At 37.6% G+C, this 22,734-nt stretch overlaps 3 protein-coding genes across 3 annotated transcripts in view; 1 reads left to right on the plus strand and 2 right to left on the minus strand.

Moving 5' to 3' along the window:
- Positions 1–147: 147 nt before the first annotated feature.
- Positions 148–11,774, minus strand: LOC134670048 (uncharacterized). Its single transcript, XM_063527710.1, has 11 exons — positions 11,681–11,774; positions 11,111–11,240; positions 10,236–10,480; positions 8,530–8,637; positions 8,429–8,446; positions 6,132–6,294; positions 5,500–5,635; positions 4,468–4,617; positions 3,116–3,245; positions 2,232–2,402; positions 148–405 (listed from the first exon to the last, which is right to left on the minus strand). Exons 2-11 carry the CDS (start codon positions 11,238–11,240, stop codon positions 163–165), a joined length of 1,494 nt encoding a protein of 497 aa, XP_063383780.1. The 5' UTR covers positions 11,681–11,774; the 3' UTR covers positions 148–162.
- A 689-nt stretch (positions 11,775–12,463) lies between these two features.
- The window catches only part of LOC134670051 (dynein regulatory complex subunit 2), a 31,200-nt gene continuing 20,929 nt past the window's right edge, over positions 12,464–22,734 (plus strand). The window contains exons 1-4 of the mRNA XM_063527713.1: positions 12,464–12,616; positions 13,049–13,162; positions 13,633–13,771; positions 16,266–16,489. Of these exons, the coding sequence (XP_063383783.1) occupies positions 12,482–12,616; positions 13,049–13,162; positions 13,633–13,771; positions 16,266–16,489 (612 nt within the window). The 5' untranslated portion in view covers positions 12,464–12,481. The remainder of the gene's footprint in view (positions 12,617–13,048; positions 13,163–13,632; positions 13,772–16,265; positions 16,490–22,734) is intronic.
- Positions 16,855–21,553, minus strand: LOC134670049 (uncharacterized protein DDB_G0284459). Its single transcript, XM_063527711.1, has 5 exons — positions 21,434–21,553; positions 20,804–21,316; positions 20,521–20,733; positions 19,657–19,783; positions 16,855–17,085 (listed from the first exon to the last, which is right to left on the minus strand). Exons 1-5 carry the CDS (start codon positions 21,536–21,538, stop codon positions 16,976–16,978), a joined length of 1,068 nt encoding a protein of 355 aa, XP_063383781.1. The 5' UTR covers positions 21,539–21,553; the 3' UTR covers positions 16,855–16,975.

Genomic DNA, 22,734 nt, shown 5'->3' on the forward strand with positions numbered 1-22,734 from the left:
TTTTGACCAAAGAACAAAGAATTATGAATTCAACAAGGTCGGCAAATTCATTTTATGCTTGTCTTGAATACAACCGAATAGTACAAAAGCACTAAGATGCCTCCCTTCTCGTATAACACAGAAATATAAACAATTATGAAACTGAAAAGAATAAATACATAATCATTTTTTTACAGTCGTTTGTTTAGTTTTTGGATGACCCGTTTTTAGCGGCTTCTTTGTTTTTAGCTTATTATGTAGAGGCTTGTTTATTTTAGGGTTCTCATCATTATTTTGCGATTCGTTTAATTCAGGACTGTTAACAGTTTTGACGATTTTGTTAAATTTTTTGGACGTTTTCTTTTTTCGTAACTTTTCAGCTTCTTCTTTTTCCATTTTCTTTTGTTGTTTTTGTAATTTCCAAAGCTGTAAATATAACTTCCATTAAGTAAACATTTTCTTCTTCTCTTTCATGCATCATTCATTCATCTTCCTTATTATACCGTTTTCGTGCCACGATATTAATTCATGGCAACCAAAGTTGACTTGTATAAAAATATGACGTATAAATAACATTGACACTGCGTGTGCTACCAACAGCGTTGTAGACTTACCTTCCTTGGTCTAACTCTACCCGATTTGAGTAGGTACATTTTTTTTAACTTGCTTGACAGATGTGGATGAACGCACAGCTGTATAGTCAGACCGTAAAAAGTCTGCAGCGATTTTGATAGCCCACGCAGTGCAAGTGTCATTTTAAACGTCAAACTTCTACGAAATTATGACGTACCTATACATAACACTTACACTGCTTGGGCTATCAAATCCGCTGCAGACTTTGTTTGGTGCGACTATGTACCTAACTACGAAAACAAAATGAAATGCTTGTTATTAAAATGTGAACAAAAACATAATAAAGCCTGAACAATATATTGAATACTTCACTTATTTACTTTTATAACTAAAGTATCTGTCTTCTTGTATTTTTGTAGCTGCTCTATCGTAATCATAGTTTGCTTTGAATTTTTATTAACCACCAATAAAATAAATATAAACATTATAAACCGAGTACCGACAAAGGAAAAAAAAAACAAGTTATGAAAATTTGTCTTTTATTACATTATTTTAGATTACGCTTTCTTCTTTCCCTTTTTACCTTTTCCTTTCTGCGGCATGCAACAAATTAACATATTTATTATAAAGATAGCGATAGATACATTCCGCAACATAAGTGGCTAAGCGGGTGAGGTATTCAAAGTAATCTTCACTAGCTTTTGTTCAATTCATAATAAATATTTTTTTCAGATCATTTTGGACACTTAGCCCACTCAACACGACATAAATTTTTAACCAATAATATTGAATTCAGATTTCTCTTACGCTAATGATAAATTATCACATTGAGTGCCAGTAACCTGCTCGGTGGGGGCTCTGAGGGGCTACCGCGAAAACCTAAATTCGCAAATTGCGGGGATCTTTCTCTTTTACTCCAATGAAGGCGTAATTAGAGTGACAGAGAAAGATGCCCGCAATTTGCGAACTTCTTTTTTTGCGGTTATAGCCCTGTTCATACGGCACGATTCGGGAAATGAATTAGAGATTAACTATATAGATATGCGCTTACGCTATTATTAACGCCGCTCCAATATTATTGCGGCGCTATGCGACGTAAACGCCAGCCGCCATAAGGTACCTTTTGCCGTGGAACGTCACATATCTTTACTATATCGTATCTAGTTAATCTCTAATTCATTTCCCGAATCAGGCCAATATTCGCGTTCCTCTACAAATCGGGGAAACGCTAGAATCGGCTACGCGTGTAGCGCTACGAAAACGTTGGTAGTGAATGCGTTAAAATAAATATTTACCTACTTAATAAGTTTTTGGCAAAAATTTCATTTTTGGTACAAGCTTTTATCGCTGACTGTACTTTACACACAGACAGTCAACTAATACTCATTCGAGACAATTCTAAAAACTCCAAACACAATTAGGTTGCGTTGTTTCATCACAGAGTTCCTATGGCCACCTCCTGTCTCCATCATCAGATCAGCTCGATAGTACCATAATATTGCATTATCATCCGATTTATATTATGCATGCAAAATTGCAGCTCAATCGGAAACCGGGAAGTGGTACAAATTTAACTTACAAGATTTAATTACACACAGGCAGACAACGGTCAGGTGAAACTAAATAAAAGCTTGTAAAAGAAGGAAGTTCTCACAGTTATTTATTACACACTACATTACCTTCTTTCTTTCAGCTCTGTTAAGAAGGACTTTGCGCCAGGCGGACTGAATGACCCGCGCAGCATGTTCTCGAAGGAACTTCTCCATCTTCTCCTTCATCTCTCTTTGGTACTCTTCTTCTCTCTCCGCCATCAGAGGAATGTACTCTTCGTTCTGGATTTTTAGTTTCTCCTGAACAATAGAAGAAAATACTCTCTTTCAATGTGAAAATCGTTTATTTACAAACTATGCGTCCAAAGTTAAAACGGCCGTTTTGTTTTGAGTTCCTAGATTGACGAATCCAGCAACATAAAAACTAGTTATTAGATGTAAGTATTCAAAAGGTACTTAAATACACAATACAGTACGTAGCGGCCTTCTTTTTTAAATAGGTACCTGTCGTTAAATTTAAATAATCACGATTATTTAGCAGTGGCGCATCAAAATTGTATAAAAATACGACACTTCCGACTCTATTACGTCAAAAATCTTTGTACAGTCAACAACAGAGCTATGAATACAGGCAAAGTGTCAAAAATATGTATACAGTACTTTATTGCCTGTACATTAAGGTTGTGTATACATATTTTTGGCACTTTGCCTGTATTCATAGCTCTGTTGTTAACTGTACTTACAGTTAGCCTAACCCCTACCCCCCTTAACCCTTAATAGGGAATGCAAATCGGTTATTTTCGGTTATTTTTTGTATGGAAATAATCGGTTATTAACCGAAACCGCGGTTATTTCCATACAAAAAATAACCGATTTGCATTCCCTAACCCTTAACCTTTATCCCTAACCCACTGAACTCCGTGCTTTTCGTCTGGGACACATCATCGTCGGAATGCTGAAGGCTGATATTTGACGTGTTTGGCGGTCAAAATGAAGGACTAATTGTTGGTTACCTCCAGCTCCCGACACGCGCGCACTTCATCATCGTACTTCTGCTGGAAGTCGTCGAGCTCGGCCTGCTTGTCCGTCATCTCCACGTCGTACTTCTTGATCCAGGAGAGCAACTGTGTCTCCACTTTCAACCTTGACATTTACAAACATTCATTTATAGAATAGAATAGAATAGAATGTTTTTATTCGTGACAAAACTTAATGGATAAAACAACAGGTAATACTACCACGGTCACGAAATGGTCCCGACTCAGCAGGTGCTAGCCTAAAGGCTAGCGCTGGTCTTCCGTCGGGGCCATGGACTATTACGTCTAAATTATAAAAGAACACATTATGACTACAATATTACATAATAAAACTAAAATTACAGTTAATATGACAGTTAAAATGAGTGGCGGTTGTAGAAGAGACGAAAAGCAGTAATACTAGGAATGCGTCAAGGGTGCTTAAATGTAGCTAGTCTCAAGTTTGAGGCACTCTTCGTTTAATTGGTGTTCGAGCATAAACTTTTTTAAAGTTGATTTATGATTTGGGTATGTGTTGAAACCCGTGGACCGCCCTACTGTCACACGTGTGCTGGTAACTAGTATAGGATTCCATACTACGGTAATTCTGGGGCGCTCCACAGGTTAAGGATTCTGTTAGAATAGAATGCTATTGATTGTTTGTTTTATCGACATTGGAACTCTGGCTTTTTGATTCGATTGATTTTCATTTTTGGTTAAAATCAGAGTTCCTTTATTACGGTTAAGCTACGAAAAGTCTGCAGCGATTTTGATAGCCTTCGCAGTGCCAGTGTTATTTATATATCATAATTTCATAGAAGCATGACGTTTAAAATAATACTTGCACTGCGTGGGCTATCAAATCCGCTGCAGACTTTTATTGGTCTGACTCTACACGCTTACGAACACTTAAAGTGTTACAGCACGTCCACAGCAAGCAAGTAATGAATAACCGCCTGATGAGAGGGTAAAAGCAATGTTTTTGTTTGTTTTACTTTAGTAATATCAAGTAATATCCTATTATACTTGGCTTGACGCGACTCGTGTCAGGGTAATTTTGAACACCTCGCCCGCTTAGCAACTTCTGCTGCCGACTACAAAGTTTTAGTGGCTCATTAAATTTTCGAATAAGTAAATGATAAAACCTAAAATTTAATTAGATTCAAACTTCCAAAGAAAACATTTTGGCTAAAGACCGACCGCTTAAATGAGTCCTCGCCTGCGCGGTACGGGGGCGACGGGGAGGGACGACTAAAGGCGGCGGGGAAGGTGCGGGCGCCGTACGTAAGCGGTCGGTCTATACCTGGTGGCATCTAGTGGGCACAAGATCAAAAGTCTGCTGCTTGAACCTGCGAGCTCTCAGTTTCTTCTCCTCCTGCACATGTGTTGCCAGCAAGGCTTTGTAGACGCGCGTCGTCTCTGCCTGCTCGTCTTGCAACATGTCGTTCTTAACGGCGTGCACGCGACTGGCAAGCACCATTTCACGTTCGGAATCCAAACTGAAAAAATAGAAAAATAGCCACAACCGAATCAGAACCTCCTCCTTCTATGAAATTGAAGTCGATTAAAAAGTTATATGAATGGTATCATGTCGTTGAAATACATATGTTCCGTTTGCCATTTGCATATAACCGAACGCGTTGTTTTCTTCAAAAACCGTTACAATTTCCAAACTTTTGAAAAAGGCATTCAGTACGGATATGATGGTCGTATTTGTCTACGTGACAGCGTGATAAAACGGTGTCCGTCTCTTTCTATCCCGCAGAGTTAAAAAGTGACAGTTGTTTTATCACGTGGATAAATGTGGATAAAGCGGTCCATAATAGGCTTGCTGGCTAGGTTAGATTGGTGAACCTTCTAAAAATTCAACGGTTTTTAGAAAAAAACGCGTTCGGTCAAATGAAATTTTCGGGGTTTTAATAATCGGATATACGTATATAAAGTTTTCGGATGTGAAAATATGATAAAATCAAAAGTCCTTTCTTAGTATTTGACTAAGTATAACGAGATGCTTTTGAGCTTTACATTTAATCGTATTTAACGTTATTCGCAGTAAATCTGTTTAAAAAATTACGAACACTGTATCCCTTATGGTAACATTCCATTTCTAACCGCAGCTGCACTACCGGTACTGAACGCGTCGCTGTCATTGTCAATTTACATAGTAAAATGAGCAGTAGTGCAGCTGTCGTTGGAAATGGACTATCACCTTTAGCATGATATGCACTAAGCCAAGAGTGACATCAAATTGATTTCAATGTGGATGTGTGGACGGATATTCTATATTTGATGAAAGGGACAAAATCAAAAATATTTTACAGAATGGGCACATTTAAGTATAAGTATCTATATATCCTCTACTGCTTGGCTATTGGTCATACATTTTCTGTTTGATATCCTTTGCAGCTTCAGCCTGTATCTCCTCGAGCTCGTCTTGTAGCGACTTAATCTTTTGTCTTTTCTCTTCCATCGCCGCCTCAAAGGCTTGTTTTTCAGCCTCCAATGCTTCAGATTTTTCTGCAAACGGTCAAAATTGAGGTATTTTCAAGTAATGCAAAAAAATGCATTTTACTTTTCATTAATTTATCATGCTCTGCAATTGGATCGTTGTTATTCTACAAGGTGTGCAGAAAGTGATACGTTTTTTCACTAGAGCATTTTACATTTCAAGTACATTTTTTTACTTTACATCCCTTGGTTAAAAATCTACTTATATGTACAGTCCTCAAGACAGCTAAGTTTTCCGATATATCGGACAATGAGAAAACGCTATAATGATCTAAAAACTAAGAAATCATATAATATTAGTTGATAATTGTCATAGAAAAGTTAAGTTCCTAATTTGCCTTTTAGTATCCATTAGTGAAGATCAATAAAATTGTGAAGTGAAGTAAATGACCACATTCTGATTCAGCCTAAACCTACGTCGAGATCGGTTTTATTATAAGATACTAAGCCACAACCAAATATAAATTTTTATAATTAGTTCAGCAGGATGACCATTATTAGGTACCTTTAATATTAGCGATTAGTTTCGCATTCTGTGCTTCAAGTTTCTTAGTCTTCAACTTGGCTGAGATCTCTTCGGCTGCTGTTGTGGACAGCTGCCTCACCACCAGGTCTCGGAACTGCTCCAACGTCGTCAAGTAGTCCAGGGACGGTGGCATTACACCATTCTGTCATTATGTTACAGTTAAATATAAGAAAAATAGAAGCACTTGGGCTTTCCTATCTGTATTAAATAACTTTTTTTTTATTATTGAAAATAACATGGAAATATAAAATATGCGTACCACAATACAAAAATTCGCCAAACTGCGGAGCAGTTTGTTGGCGATGAGCTCGCTCTTTTTATAAGTACATCAAAAGCAGGTACATAATTTTGCACTGTCCTACCGTCCTAGCGTAGCCCTTTCTTACTATGTACCTATAGGTATATTACAAGTGAACATAGGATGACTTTGCTGGTGGCGCGGGCGCGGGACAGGAGTACAGCGGTGCTTAAAAACTACCTTAACGCTAATAAATATGTTTTTAACAACTTTTAAAAATACAGGTGGCTAGAGCCACTGTGACTATGTTGGTTTATCTTTAGTACACTCTGATACTAGCATACATTATAAGTACTTAGGTTCTTACTACTATTGTTTTATGGAGTTATCGAATTTTTCTAACAATATTTCTTTAAATTTTTCTTTTAAGGTACCTATTTTCAATTTAGGGTTACCTAGTAATATTGGATTCTCATTGTACATTTTGGGGATTAAGTATTCTTGGGTTCTCCGTCCATAATAGTTTTTTGCTGGAGGTTGATACAATTTTACTATTTTAGAAGATCGAGTTACATGTTTATATTTCTTTTGTACTTTAAAATCATCTGTGTAATACGTATTAATAACATTTAGGTACGTAACTTTACAATGCACTGGAAGAATTTTACAAATTGAGAACAATGAGTCATACTGATGTTTATACCTATTCCTAGTGTTTCGTCCAACTAAATATTTAACTAATCTAATTTGAAGTTGTTTTATTTGATACAAATATGTTTTGAAGGTACGTCCATAGCAACTGAGTCCATAACTTAACAATGAGTCAGCGAGAGCATGATAAACAATGTGCAGGGTGCGTTTGTTAACTATTCTACTTAAATGATAAAATTGACCCAATACAGATCGTAATCTATTGCATACCTGATTAATGTGCAATTTCCAGTTAAAGTGTTTATCTATTAATAATCCTAAGTATCTGAAGCTGTCAACTAATTCTATTTTACTACATGTGCAATTATTTTTATTCCCGTGAAGGCATTCATAGGTATGTCCTGTAATACTAATATCTGTTGGAACTAATTTTTTTGCTTTTTTATTATACGGTGAAAAGATTCTCATACATTTAGTTTTGGTGGTATTCAATATTATTCCATTATCATGCGCCCACTTGGTAATGTTCTCAAAATCGTCCTGCACTTTGGCTACCATATCCACTATATCCTTGCCGGCGAGCAGCAGGCACATGTCGTCCGCGTACATATAGACCTTGCAATGCCAGACAACATTCGACACACTATTTACATGCATGACATAGCCTACTGGTCCGTATACCGAGCCGGTCGGCACGCCAAGACTGACGCAGGCTTCGGCTCCTGCCGTCCCCTTGATGACAGTACGTAAGGTCCTATTGTTTAGATATTCCCTAAACCACTGGTTTGTGGGTCCGCGTATGCCGCACTCGTCCATAGCCTGCAACAGCTGTTCATGATCCAGTGTGTCGAATGCTTTCCGGAAGTCTATGAAGACTGCCAGAACCTGCTGTCCGCCGCCGAGGCTGATGTTCACATAGTTGGAGAATTGGGTCAAGGCCGTGGCGGTGCTCCGCCCTCGCCTAAACCCGTGCTGCGCCTGCGATAAAATTCCATTACCTTCCAAGAAGCTACTTACTTATTTAGGATAGATATGCACATATAAGTAATTTATTTCACTGTGGTTAATGACGAAGAAAAATTCAAAAGCAATAATACAACATTTTTTTGCGTGCGTGTTTAAATAGACACGACTTTGATAGTTGAATTGATCGCGCAGAGATGGCGTTAGCAGTAATTTACAGCATTATAACTATATTCTTTGATTATAACTAAAGAAGAAATAAATGAGTCGCTTAACTTCAGACTCGGGTAAGTGAATCTATCTGTCAGATTATGCGATTATGGTTTGATATTAAGAAGATAATAGGGTAGATATTTGCAGATAGCGTCGAATGAATTTACCCGAGTTTGAAGTCAAGCTACACAAATAGGTACTCCAATCTTACCTGACAGTCAAGTTTCATCTGAAAATAAACAATGGCTTGATTTATAAGAGTTAAAAGTTCACCTGAAATAATTACTTAAATATAAATATGTCGCCAAGTACCTGCTCTACCATTTCTTCAACTTTAGGTTTCAGTGCAGGGTAGCTGAACATAATGTACATAAGGTGGCCTAATTCAGGATTTAACCGGTTTTTCAGCGTTTTTGCTCCCTGAAAATAGGTATGATTATTAATAACAAGTCAACAACATGTTATGGATCAATTTGACGGCAAAATGACCCATGATAAATGATGAATTCAAAGAGGCCAAAACTAAGAGTCGGTTGCACCAAATACAAATAAGTACAAATTATTCATTGTTAACCAAACTGCTTGTTATCGTTAAAGAGTGTCTAAATTTTATTGTATGGAAAGTTTTATAGTAAATTGCCACGGCTCGCCGAATGACGTTGATCAGTCTGTCAAATGCGGGTGGTGCAACTGGCACTAAGTCGACCGGATTTGAGTCGATATAAATCCCAATAATACATTATTTAAAGCCCAGTATAATTGTAACAGGAATAGTTTTTCTGTGTGTACACAGTGGCGGATTTCCCATAAGGCACAGTAGGCCCGGGCCTAGGGCGGCGAGATATTAGGGGCGGCAAATTCTGACAAATAATTCGCTGATGATAACAAGAAATACCTAACTCAAAATTAGGCCAGGCAACGAATTCTCAAAAAAAGGCATAGAGGGAAATGCTTGGAACACAATTATTGACTTCGTAACTTTGTTGGAACTAGTTAGGAGGTGAACATATCAAAAGTCGCCGGCAGTAGCCCTAAGGCCGGGGGAAGAGGGGAGTTTGAAGGTCCCGTTTTTCGATGTTTCACTTATATCTCGGAAACTATGTGTTCTAACTCTAACGGCATGATCATTATACAAAATCAAAGCTGATTAAATTTGCTCCAAGTTTTACATATCTTGGTGATTTCGCAGTTTAGTTCGCGCCAAGATAGCTGATAAGCATCAGCTGATCGAGTTTAACTGTCATTTATCCACAGGGCTCTCCACACTTGTGCCTTGTGCATGTGGGCGAATCGCGGCGCGAAGATTGTTCACGCCTTCGCGCCTTGTTCCCCGTTTTTAGTCGGGTTTTCGGCCCGCGTCAACGGAGCAAGCCAGAATAGTGTGTAATGTTGAGTCTTGCTAGTTCGCGCGAATGCACGAAGGCGTGAACAATCTGCGAAATCGCCTGTTAAACTGTTATAATCTTTCGGGTTCATTTCCTCGTGAGCACCGTGAATATTATTGTAGGAAATGTAATGCAAAATTACAGACGATCAAGAGCGGATATCTCAAAAACTAAACAAGCTACGTAAGTACCGGTCGAAAAACTCGACTGTATCAAACTTGTAGCAAATTTAATCAGCTTTCATTTTGTATAATTATCATGTCACAAGGACGCATAGTTTCTGAGATATTATAAGCGAAAAACCGAAAAAAGGGACCTTCAAACCCCCTACCCCCACCCGCTCAAGGGCCTACGAGTCTAAACAAAGTTACTAAGTTAAAAATGTGTCCCAAGCATTTCCCTCTATACCTTTTTGTTGCCTGACCTAAATGTAGTCAATATTATGGGTGCCGATGCTGAGAAAGGGGGGCGGCTAAAGGGACTGGGGCCTAGGGCGGCAAAGATCGCAAATCCGCCACTGTGTGTACAAAAAGCAACACTTACTGTCCGTCGGTGGACCTTATTACAAAAGGCATAAAGTCCACCGATGGACATTTAACAGTCTGGACAATGGTATGATCCACCTAAACTTACACTTTTTATCTCCTCCAAAGCCTCCACATTCAAGAAACTATTAGAAAACAGCGGTTTATCATACTGCTCAAATATGAAGACCAGGTCGTCCATGTTCTGACTGGAGAGGACAGAGCTGAGGGTGTGGAACTCCTTCACGAGGTTCGGGAGGCAGATGGCCAGCTTGGTCTTGTACACGCACTCGTCGAGGATCTTGGTGATGCGCTCGGTTTGGATGAGGGCTTCTAAGTCCACGGGGGAAAGAGCTGGAATATCGTTACATATTTAAATACATTTATTACTGAACCAGTCTATCACGTGACGTATGAAGAAATTAATCGTTTCTAAAGGGTAAATGAGGGTAGGAGGTAAATAAGTACAAGTATGCGAACGAGACGGGTAAGGCCAGATTGATTAATGTATGATTTTTGGTGTGATATCACTGATCATGAATGTCATACATACCTAAATCGAAGGCTCGCGCTAATCCTCTAATGGGTAACCAATAATCGTATTTGTTTATTATTGGTTTATAGTTATTATTATCCATCAGCTATGAGCGAAGTGGGTAACGGGGATAATACATAGGTACCCCCTATTTCTAACTAATATTACAATATAATATTTCATACTAATTGACAGTTGCCCAATTATTCGACAATAATTAATGAGCCCCATACCTGCCAGGGGCCTTAGCCAAGATGATTGATAGAAAACGAAAACGCCAATCGTAAGGAAATCGCCGCGTGACTTTTTGTAGCTATCCCGATGCATGTTTTCTTTTCGTTTGGCGTTGGTTATTGTAGGATTGACTAGGCCTTAGGCCAGTTAGGCCCCAGGGCAGTCATGCGTAGAACGAATAGATGTACTTAAGTGTATACATAGATCTAACTTACACTCTTCCATAGTCGGATCGAAGTCATCCCTGGCGCTGGGGTAGCCCTCGCTAAACGCTGATCCGCTGGAGAGAGAAGTCAGTGACGTGGGGGTGGCGGTGGAAGTGGACTGTCCTGACTGAACCTCCATCTACAGCAAGTATAACCAGCGATCGAATCATGACTTGAATAAAGTTTAACAAATAAAGAACGATTTCGAAATGATGAAAGTGGTCAAAAGTGACATCAACCTGGCATTCAAAACCTTCGACCCAAAAAACTATGGGAAACTATGGGCTGGAGAAACTTTTGTAACTATCATAAAACCACCCACCTATAGTCCAAAAGCTCCCAAAACCAACTACTTAGGGTCCAAAATTAACTTGAATAATATATCCGTTTAGGTAACGCTATTTTTATAAATGGAAGAAAAACGCAAACAAAATAAATTTAATTAAACAATTTTACAATGTGTTTTGGAAAATCTTCTAAGTATAGACCACAGAAAGCCCTAATTTAAGGTAATTACTTAGTGATATTACGGAGCGTAATTATCTATTTAATAACGATTGATTAACCTATCAACCTTACCTTCTTAATTTATTATCTGTTACGCTTCGCTCGTTCAAAATATTCTAGAATTCTAAAAAACTTAACCCCTCACTTAAGTTACCTCATAGGAAAACTATAGGTAGCCAATTCATTAAAAAAACATATGTCACTGATAAGATTATCTAAGAAAGATCTTTGGATTCAGCGTTAATCAATAAGTGTCGCGTCCTTAACAACCGATAACAGATAACCGTCGCTAATTTGTGTCCATAACAACGCGTAGTGCGTTGTTATAGAAATAACAATCTTGCGTAGGTATTTTATTGTTGGTTGCCAGTAATCTATTATTATTAGTTTTACTACTCGCAAAGAAAGTGCATAGTGAGTAAGTTAGATAGTGCTGATAATTCTTAACTCTGTACTAATTATAACTCAGTTATCTGTATAATAATTTCAACTATTTAAATAGGTAAGACATATAGAACTTATTTAATTTAAGTAATACGATATTGTAAACCATTGGTTTTCCTAGATTATATTATATGCATTAAAAGAAATAAATTTTACTTCTTAAGCCACTTCACATACAGCTTCGGTAGCTTACTTAGTTACAGCGATCGGACGGTTGTTATATTAAGTACCTATACTTACCTGCCTACTATCTGACAAAGATAATAACAACTACAGTAGGTACGCGTTGATAAGCGCGGGTGCAGTTTCCAGCATAATAAACAATATATTATGATTTAATAATATGCATAAATACTTTGTCAAACTATCTGATTGTACACCTTGATTCTAATTTGCAGTTACAAGGGCACGAGTAAAAAATAAATCAAAATGCCAAAAAAAGGGAAAGTGAACAAGCTCGCGCGCATGTCCGACGAAGAGCGGGCTCGATATCTACAACATCGCGCCGATATAGAAGAGGAGGCGCGCCGGCGCAAGCGTGATCTTATCGCACTCTTCATCAAGGTAAGAAGGCACAAAGGCTTGAAAAAGGTAACAAAAAAGGCACATCAGATGAAGAACACGCGCGCTATCTGCAGCATCGTGCGGATATAGAAAAGGAGGCGCGTAGGCGCAACCGCGAACTAATCGCGCTTTTCATCAAGGGAAGGAAGGCATGTAATTTTCAACGACGCAACGAATAACGCGCGCGTTTTATACTATAAAGTTATTATTTGCATTAAAAAAAGCTGTAAACCATATACATAAGGGAAAAAGGACGAATTACTTAAAACTCTAAGGGCAGCTAATATTTCCCAAACACAGTGTCTAAATAGTATTAATAAAGAAACTTTATTATCCAGTGTCCTTAACATTTTCATTCCGCGATTACTATGATAAGTAAGTAGTATAAGTATAATTACAGAATAATTAATAGATTTTATTTTAAAATTTCAGAACAAACTCGACAAGGAGCAAGCGTACAGTCGTACTAACACCGCGAAATTGAATCAGGCATGGCGGTACATTCTACGTCGCGTAAAATGCAAACAAATGGCTCTAGAGATACAGGTAAGACAGTATTGCATTTTAATTCTTGCCTACGGTAGTACTATTAGTTATTCTGTGCCTATATACTATACCACCAGCTAGGAGAAGATGAAATATAGTACCAAAATTAAATAAAATTCGCGAAAATCCTGAATGGTTTTTAACCAGAATATATCTTGTAGCTTTATCATGATTTTAATTGAATGTTAATAACTTAGATTTATTATGTTATTATCTATTTTCCTCTTTTGTAAAGAATCCTTTAGAAGTAATTAAAACCAAAATATTAGGTACTTTTCTAATCCGCGAAAAGATAACGTCTTAGTCAATCAGTGCTAATCCGTTATACTTAGGTAAACTCTCTTTCACCTCTTCTTTTCTTTTTTTCTTGTTTATCCTTTAGAAGAATTGGACGCATCAGGAATCGCACGCATATCACAATCCAGTTAGAGAAGTACCTGTATAAATAATCATTTTTAAACGGATTTTAGGGCGTCATGAGCAGTTTCAACTTCATGGTGGAGCGCAAGGATCGGCAGTTGGCATCGCTATCGAGGGCAATTGAAGACTCCGACGAGCAGCATCGCCGAGCTTTCCAGGCCCACACCGAGACCCTCAGCCACTTCCTAAGTACTTAAGCCCCGAACCATCCTCTTGATAAAATGTTGGCAGTAATATAAAACGAGATAGGTTTTTCCAAAATGCGACGAGAAAGCGAGCACCCATCGAAAAATACTCAGGCGAAAAACGGGTCTCCGTCGACATCCTTATTACTTTTGTCCTAACATCACTTGCTCTAACCGTTAAGTCCTAATGGGTAATGGTTGGTATGACTAATGAGTGATAACACTCATTTCCCATAACGTAGTGATTGTCCTTAAACTCATTATTCCTAAATGTTTTTGCAATAACTATCAGGAATCCTAATTAATGTAGGTGTTAATCATAACATGTTTTGAAAATGTTTAAAAAAACAAACGATCTTTATGACAAGTTGCTCTTAGCCTTTAACATAATATCTGGACATTATATATTGGCCAATAATATTAGGTACTCGTAATATACATTAAATAAAAATAAACTGGTCAAGTGCGAGTCGGACTCGCGTTTCAAGGGTTCCGTACATCACACAATTTTCAACATATTTTTTGTACGTGAAACGTGACGTGAGTGAAACGTCTTGAAAAACCCGAAGGGGTCAATCAAAAACCAGATGTACTTAACATGAAGTTTTCTGGCGTGGTGGCTTAAATATACTTGGTCAAGTAGATCTTGTCAGTAGAAAAAGGCGGCAAATTTGAAAAATGTAGGCGCGAAGGGATAGCTTCTCATAGAAAATTTGAATTTCGCGCCTTTTTCTACTGACAAGATCTGCTTGACCAAGTATATCTCTGAAGATTAAATGCCGAACAATAGTACAAGTGTCCAAATGCGTAGAGCTGAAAACTCGAGCGTCCGACGGGTCGCGCTTCCTACAACTTCCGAAAGTGTTTTAAAAAGCGAAGGCCGAAGAGAGATAATACCTACAGGTTGACCAAAAAATAAAGTGTATTCCCAAGGAGGTTTTGGGATTATACTGAGCAACTTTTAGTATGCGATCAACCCCGAAATCGCGAAAAACGATGTATCCTCCCATAGAAAACGGACCAGCCAAAATGTATGAAACAGCCAAATTTTACTTCGCGATTTCAGGGTTGCACGTTGGCAACGGGAATACACTTAGTTTATTTTTTAGCCACCCTGTATACCTAGTGCGTTTTAAAACACGTAACCTAATCAATCAGTACAGTCAGCAGCAGAAGTTGCTAAGCGGGCGAGTGGTTTAAAATGATCTGGACGCGACTTTATAATTAAGACAATAAGAGCATGTCAAGGTAATTTTGAACATCTCGCCCGCTTACCAACTTCTGCTGTTGACTGTACTACAAGTACCATTGCGGCTATGTGCCAGATACAGCCTAGTCGCATTTTTTGTCTTCAGTCCGACTCACGCTTGAAGCTAAAGGCACGTCTCTTTGGGACGCTTCGGGCCTTCGGCTTTATGCGGATATCGGCCTAGGGCCTTCGCAATAGCTGTCTACATCACGTTTCACTTAAACCATTGCGGCTGTGGCCCTAAAAAAACGTTAACCGCATTTTTGTTCTTAAATCCGACTCACGCTTGACTCTAGATTTCTAATAGGTTTTCCTGTTATCTTTAGGTAAAGGACTATTTTGTGTATTTTTTTCAGAATTTTAGACCCAGTAGTTTCGGAGACAGAGGGGGGGGAATGGTCATTTTTTGTTTATTTTCTTGAATAACTTCTAAAGTTTTTATCGTAAATTTATAAGAAAAATATATTTGAGATTTTCAAAATGAGCTCTTTCGTTTGATATATGTAACACGATATAGTTTTCAAAACTTTGTTTTTTAATTTTATCGTTTACCCCCCAAAAGTAGCCCCTATGTTTAAAATTCATTTGTTGACGTTACATATCCGTCTTTGGGTCACAGACTTACATATGTGTACCAAATTTCCACTTAATTGGTCCCTTAGTTTCGGAGCAAATTGGCTGTGACAGACGGACAGACGGACAGACAGACGCACGAGTGATCCTATAAGGGTTCCGTTTTTTCCTTTTGAGGTACGGAACCCTAAAAAATGTTTACGATCAATGTTAGGAAATCATAACTAGTAGTGCATATAGGAGAGTTTATTTGCATCAACATTTTACAATAAAATTAAAATATTACTTTTCCGAATTATGATTAAGTATTGCAAATTAATATTTGAAGTAAAATTATCAGAGGTTGTTTTTTATTTTCATTGGTTACATCAACATTATTATGACATCCTTGAAGCTTTCCTTGTTTTCAGTCACGTCAACCGCTTTAATAGCGATTAATATTATTACATTTGCCTTTTATGTACCTACTATAGGTACTTGTCTTAATTAATGACATATGATAGGAGCGATGATTCCTCTCAGTATTTATTTACAAAGAATCCAAAAAATATCTCCAAGGTATAACTTTGAGCTAAAGTATCTCCAAGGTAAAACTTTGATAAAAATTGAGAATTTCCTCTATTTCGTTGATAATAACTTTTTTCACACTTGTATCGTAAATAACTTTTAACTTCAGACATAGGCTCGCAACGCCTCGACAAGCTGCACACAGAATATGAGCACCAGAAGAATAGTCTTCTGGACAGTTGGGACAAAGAGGAAGGCGACAAAATTGACAGCCAAGAGCAGGCGGAGACCAAACTGATACTTATTACGTACATCCAGGACAGGGACTTCCAGGCCGATAAGAAGGAAAAGGAACTGAAACGAGCGACTGCTAAAAATGATGCACGATTAGAGGTAAGTGAGGGAAACCTGAATATCGGTGTTGAACATACCTTAAAATGTGCATAGGTACGTCGATCGATCGATTTGTCTAGGTAGAAACTATGGATCGACGCCGACTATTCCATGTCGACGTCGATGGATGCCATCGATCGATTAGTGTGGTACTTAACACCCTTACATAAAAGTAACCACCAGTGGCCTATTTTATAAAGCTACAAGTTACAATTTACAAGCGGAAGTCTCGTTCTAACACATAGGGTTAGAAAGAGACTTCCGCTTGTAAATTGTAACTTGTAGCTTTATAAAATAGGCCACAGGTAAATAAATAGTTATAGGGTTAGTTTGTACGAAAATTGGGCAACATAAAACAAAGAAGCTTTGCAATGATTACATTGTATATTAATCCCATAATAAAATTGACAAGGAACAAAATCACATTAAAAAAAAATTAGTAGGTATGACACACAAAAACAGTTAACATATTTATACAGCATGTGTTCAGTACTTTATTTTAAAGTCATCTTTCCAATCGTCGCAGTTAGCTCGGCCCTTCTCCGATAAGCACATCATTAAGTTCTTTGAAAAATCACACTTGTCGTCTGTGTTTTCTGAAAAGAAAGAAATAATGCTTTCAAAATCAGGTAGGAAATAATTGCAGTTACAATGTAACAAGGTACTTTTTACTCGGACTAATATAGCTCAGAGCATTATTAAGGTAAATGTACGCTTCACCGAATGCTTAAGCCCTAAACTTACGTTTAATTTTTTTATTAGTTCTGATATTTTCTTACGAATATGTTCAATACTAAAATAGAAACATAGATAAATTTGTCCTCATTTAAACATACCTATAAATTACTGAAATGATTGGACGTGTATTAAAAACATTTTTAAAGTCATTTCTTCCAATTTCCTTGTTTGTACCGTTTACCGAACTAAGAAACGTGATTTGCACATTATACCGAATAGGGAGCCCGCATTACCGAACTAGGAAATAATTGTATGAAAATATGGTGTTGAGTGGTGCTCAAACTTCAGTAGTTCACTATTAAATCCCTACTATGCTTCGTTTTTTAGCATTATAAAGATGGTAAGCGATCTTGACGTGTCTTTTTTATTGAAAAATACTTTTGAAAAATAAGTCAGTAAGTAAGGTACGCAACAATTATAAAACATGTACGCATGTGTTTAAAAAAATTTGGCTGTTTCATAAATTTTGGCTCGTCCATTTTCTATGGAAGGGTAAATTTTTTTTCACGATTTCCGAGTTGGTCCCATAGTAAAAGTTGCTCAGTATAATCCCAAAACCTCCCTGGGAATGGGAATGTAGTTAATTTTTAGCCACCCTGTATGGGAACCCCGGAATTTCATAACAAAAGATAAAAGTTTAAAAACCGGGCAAGTGCGAGTCGGACTCGCGCACGAAGGGTTCCGTACCATAATGCAAAAAAAAAAAACAAAAAAAAGCAAAAAAAAAACGGTCACCCATCCAAGTACTGACCCCTCCCGACGTTGCTTAACTTTGGTCAAAAATCACGTTTGTTGTATGGGAGCCCCATTTAAATCTTTATTTTATTCTGTTTTTAGTATTTGTTGTTATAGCGGCAACAGAAATACATCATCTGTGAAAATTTCAACTCTCTAGCTATCACGGTTCGTGAGATACAGCCTGGTGACAGACGGACGGACGGACGGACGGACGGACGGACGGACGGACGGACGGACGGACGGACGGACAGCGAAGTCTTAGTAATAGGGTCCCGTTTTACCCTTTGGGTACGGAACCCTAAAAATCACAATCGCCCACGACGAGAGGAATCTAAAAAAAATTTTTGGACATCTAGGTTCGGACCACCCTGTATAAAATATTATTTCTTCATTATTTTTATTATCCTATTCAGTTTTTTTGTCCACATTCCAAGACTATTATCAGGCGTCCAATAAGTATGTCTAAAGTTTGAAAAGCGCTGGCATTGAAATAATGGTCACAAAAAATAAACATATAAATATCGACCTAGCCGTTATCGTAATAAGGATTATATTCTCATGAACGTCGAATAGAAACATGGCCAACGCAAACATGAGTTCGGTAGCAGAGACCATGGGTACCATTTACCGAACGGCCGTTTGGTGAACGAAACATGGAAAATATGTGGAACCTATTTCGCGAACGGATTTTGAAAATAGTATTTAAATCGTAATCAATGTGGTATAACTACAAATCTATCATTAAATTTAATACTTGAATCCATTACAAAACCGTACATGTGTAAAGTTCTTGCTAATACTGACGTAAAATATCTAAAATTATTGTTTGATAATAGTCTTGCCAAAAACCTTATTTTGATGCCAAAAAGTCGTAAAACATGAACATTTCAAACGCAGTTTTATAATAATATATATAGGTTATTGTTGTTCGGCAATTGCTCATAAAATTACAAATACATTAAGTTATTTGTGAAATTAGGTAGTTAATCTAAATAGTTCGTAATCAACCATTAAAAAAATAATTTCATAAACATACGCTTTCCCTGATTCCGGACGCTGTTCGATAATACCTTCCAATCAAATTGTCGGTGTACTCATCACCAAACTCACATTAAGCTTAATTTCTGATAATATGACTGCACTAAATTAATTAAATTGACTAAAATACACAAACTAATTAAGTAGTCACACTGAAAAACCATACTTTGAAACACAGAAATAAATTTAAAAGGTTTTATGACCTTAAGAAATATACGCAACTTCTTACCGATTTCTTTAAGGTTGCCCATACAAAGTGGCAATCGGCAGCAACGATCCGTTTCGATCAGTTGCCACGTCCCAACTGCGGGACAAATTGGCCGACTCAGAGGCATAGTGGAAGAGATAGGTATTTAACTCGTGGAAAAAAAATACGCAAGTAAATATCAGCTGTAAATAATCGACTTACAGGCTAAAATAGAAGAAATTCGGTAATACGGACGGATATTGAGCGTTCGGTGGAGCGTACTTTTACCTTATAGGTACCTACGTTTAGAAACATGTAAAGATAATTCTGAAAATTAACTCAAAATGTACTTAATTAAAAACATCGCAAATATTTATCTGGAAAAAAGATTTTATTTCTAATTTCATTTGGAACTATTTGAGTCACGTATGAATAAAATTTATTAATTTGAATCTATAGTACGTACCATTATAAAGAATTTGGAAGCACTCATCTATAGATTCTTGTAGGAAATCTTTTAAATCTTCATTCTTCACGTCTTTTGTTATCGCGTGTGTTACGAGGTATCTATCTGGCATGCCGTTGTCACCTGTCTGAAATTAATAGTCGTTATTTTTAGTACCATTTGTTGTAGATTTCCTTTTGTTGTCAATTTTTGATAAGATTTGGTGGATAGATTACACCGTACGTCATACACAATCTTCCTCTAAGTTACAAAAACGTTTGGTATTTGTGTAGCTCAACGGAAAATTACATATTTTTTGTCCCCATGAGCAGTTTTTCAAACTTACTAAATCTTATCGAAATAATTGTATTCCTGAATCCAGAAAAACTAGAAATAAAATAAATGACCATTAGCACTTTTAATAAATATTGATACTGCGCAAACCTAAAATTAATTTATATTTGGATATGCATAATGTGAAAAAGTTTTAATATTATAAAATCTCATATTCAGGAAACTCCATACCGGGAAGTTTGTCCTCTGGTATGTCGAATGTGTAACATGTTGAATTTCCTTATACATTCAAATATACCTATGCGAAAAGGAATTTAAATGTATAATGTTAAGCTAATGTCCGATCAACATTTTGTGTCGGCATTTTGTTTTTTTGCGAGCTTTTATTAGGGTCAAATCTCGAAACCAGGCGTTATTATGGCTCGTGAATTTCTCAGCTATTCCGATGAAACCCGGTTCATCGCGATAGCAGCATAAACATACCTGCATACCTACTCCTTATATATCTAATGACGAAACCAGTATCCAACACGAAATTTGGGTCTATTTACAACAAAATTAAAATGATAAACAAAAATAACAATATTTAACCATCTCTAGTTCCTCGAGGAAGCAGTGCAGCACGCATCCTTTCGTGTCACTATCCCTGCTGGAGTTGTTCTCGCTGGAGTTTCTCTCGTCGTTGCCGTCTCCGGACCGCGAGGAGTTGGGATTGTACTGGCTCCGGTTCCCAGAGTTCTTGCTAGGACGTTCGCGCCGGTATCTCTGTGGATTCTGCGTGCCACGGTACGGAGTAAAACGATCCTGAAAATACGAAGAATAAGTTTTATACAGACACAAATTCCAATTATTCATTTCAATTTTCCTCACTTACGTTTCCATATTCTTGACTGTGGAAATCTTCCCTGCCGTTGATCATATCATCTCGCCTATACCTATCGTCACGCCCCATCCATTCATCCCTACCATTTCTATCGTTTTGACCATCCATCCTATCACCTCGTCCACCCATCCTATCATTCCTTCCGTCATTTTGATAGTGCCTACCGCTACTTCTTTCATCGCTATCCATTCTGTCCCTACCTCCCATGCGATCTCTGCTCCCCATTCTATCGTTTCTACCCCTGTCGTAACTTCCATCATCGTCTCTATCATTATCTCTATCATGATCATGTCTGTCAACTCGACTGCCCGTTCTGTCTTCTCTACTCGAACGGTCGTCTCTCATGTCCCAGCGGTTTTGGTTTTTCTTCCTCGATTCTCTCCATTCCTGGTCAGAATGCCTGTTGTCACTGGAGTTTCTTCCCTCATTTCTTCTTAAGCAGTTCATATATATCCTTTTCAGTTCATCGTCTTTAGGACCTCCATCCGATCGGCAGTTTAGGGCCTGTTTGTGCAACAAGAAGTATCAATAAGCATTACGTTTCTGGCAAAAAATTAGGTATCTTGTTTTAGATGACAGACAGCGTTACGAAATGTTATTAAAATAGTCAGAACTACTCACAAAACAATGCACGATCAACACACAAAATATGACAAGGCAACATTTTAAAAGCCGCATCTTCACGCGGCTGCACCAGCCACAATGGTGGCGGTGGTCACGCACCATCCTATTATAACGAGCTCCACGCCTCACTACTCTCTGCACAAAGGGTTACAAACAGCACCCAAATAACTTAATTGTCTAATGGACTATGCGGGATATGAGTAAAAATTAACACGGAATAACTTTCATACAGGATTACTTTTATAAATACTTAACCATGTAAGTTTCTTTAATAGGTATAGGCTTGGTATAGGTACGTACTTACGCAGGAGTACCTTCTATATTTTTGAACATTGACTGTTCAGATATTATAATAAAAAGGTGGTAGAAACTTTTGGCCTGTTATTTTGCTTACCATATACCTTTACTTTTGATACTAACTTTACTTACCTAATTCTAACGTTAAGGACTCATTATGATTCGGTTAAATTATTTCTTAAATCTATATAAAATAATAATTTGTACATTTTTGGGTAGTTAACCAACGAAAAACAAAAATCTGACTTTAACCTACATTATTTGATCATGTAATGTTTTCATTTAGGTACCTAAGCTTCTTAAGCCAGTTGAGGGTAGATTTTGCTTACTCTTTTTCAAATACCTAAAGATACAGACGACGAGTCTCAAAGGACGAGAATCCCACTTAAATCGGACTTTTGTTCACGAACAATCTGTGCACATTTGATATCGCTGGCATGTCACGCACAATGGCCGTGTCACCGAACATCTGTCACGGCTGTCACGCTGTCAGATGTCATCGTCAGAGCGGAAGCGTGCGCGCTAATCACCGGATGCTGGTCATGACCAATCGAAAATTGCGACGAATCGCCATCATATGCTTGACGTGCTGTGGCGCCTTCAAACATTTTGTAAAATATTGTAGGTACAGTAACCATCAATAGTAGCGAATGTAACAATTCGCCAAAAGTATCTATACATATGTAGATATACCTACCAATGGTACAGTAAGCATCAATAGTAGCGAATGTAACAATTCGCCAAAAGTATCTATACATATGTAGATATACCTACCAATTATATGTATAGTACCTACTTATTCCTAGAAGTTTTTTTTATCAAACAATTTTATTTCCCCGCATCCCCGCTTAAAAAAAACCGGACAAGTGCGAGCCAGACTCGCTCACCGAGGGTTCCGTACTTTTTAGTATTTGTTGTTATAGCGGCAACAGAAATACATCGTCAGTGAAAATTTCAACTGTCTAGCTATAACGGTTCATGCGATACATCCTGGTGACAGA

Source organism: Cydia fagiglandana, chromosome 13, assembly GCF_963556715.1.
Source record: "Cydia fagiglandana chromosome 13, ilCydFagi1.1, whole genome shotgun sequence".
NCBI lineage: Eukaryota > Metazoa > Arthropoda > Insecta > Lepidoptera > Tortricidae > Cydia > Cydia fagiglandana.

Bases quoted from the DNA above. Each gene is read 5' to 3' on its own strand.
- LOC134670049 (XM_063527711.1), bottom strand. From the start codon at position 21,538: ATGGTGCGTGACCACCGCCACCATTGTGGCTGGTGCAGCCGCGTGAAG. The intron at 20,734-20,803 runs GTAAGTGAGGAA...TCGTATTTTCAG, and splicing joins ACAGTCAAGAATATGGAAAC to GATCGTTTTACTCCGTACCG. The intron at 19,784-20,520 runs GTTAAATATTGT...TATTAATTTCAG, and splicing joins TCCTCGAGGAACTAGAGATG to ACAGGTGACAACGGCATGCC.
- LOC134670048 (XM_063527710.1), bottom strand. From the start codon at position 11,240: ATGGAGGTTCAGTCAGGACAGTCCACTTCCACCGCCACCCCCACGTCA. The intron at 8,638-10,235 runs GTAAGTTTAGGT...ACCTATTTTCAG, and splicing joins CTTTGGAGGAGATAAAAAGT to GGAGCAAAAACGCTGAAAAA. The intron at 4,618-5,499 runs GTATGACCAATA...CTATTTTTTCAG, and splicing joins AAGGATATCAAACAGAAAAT to TTTGGATTCCGAACGTGAAA.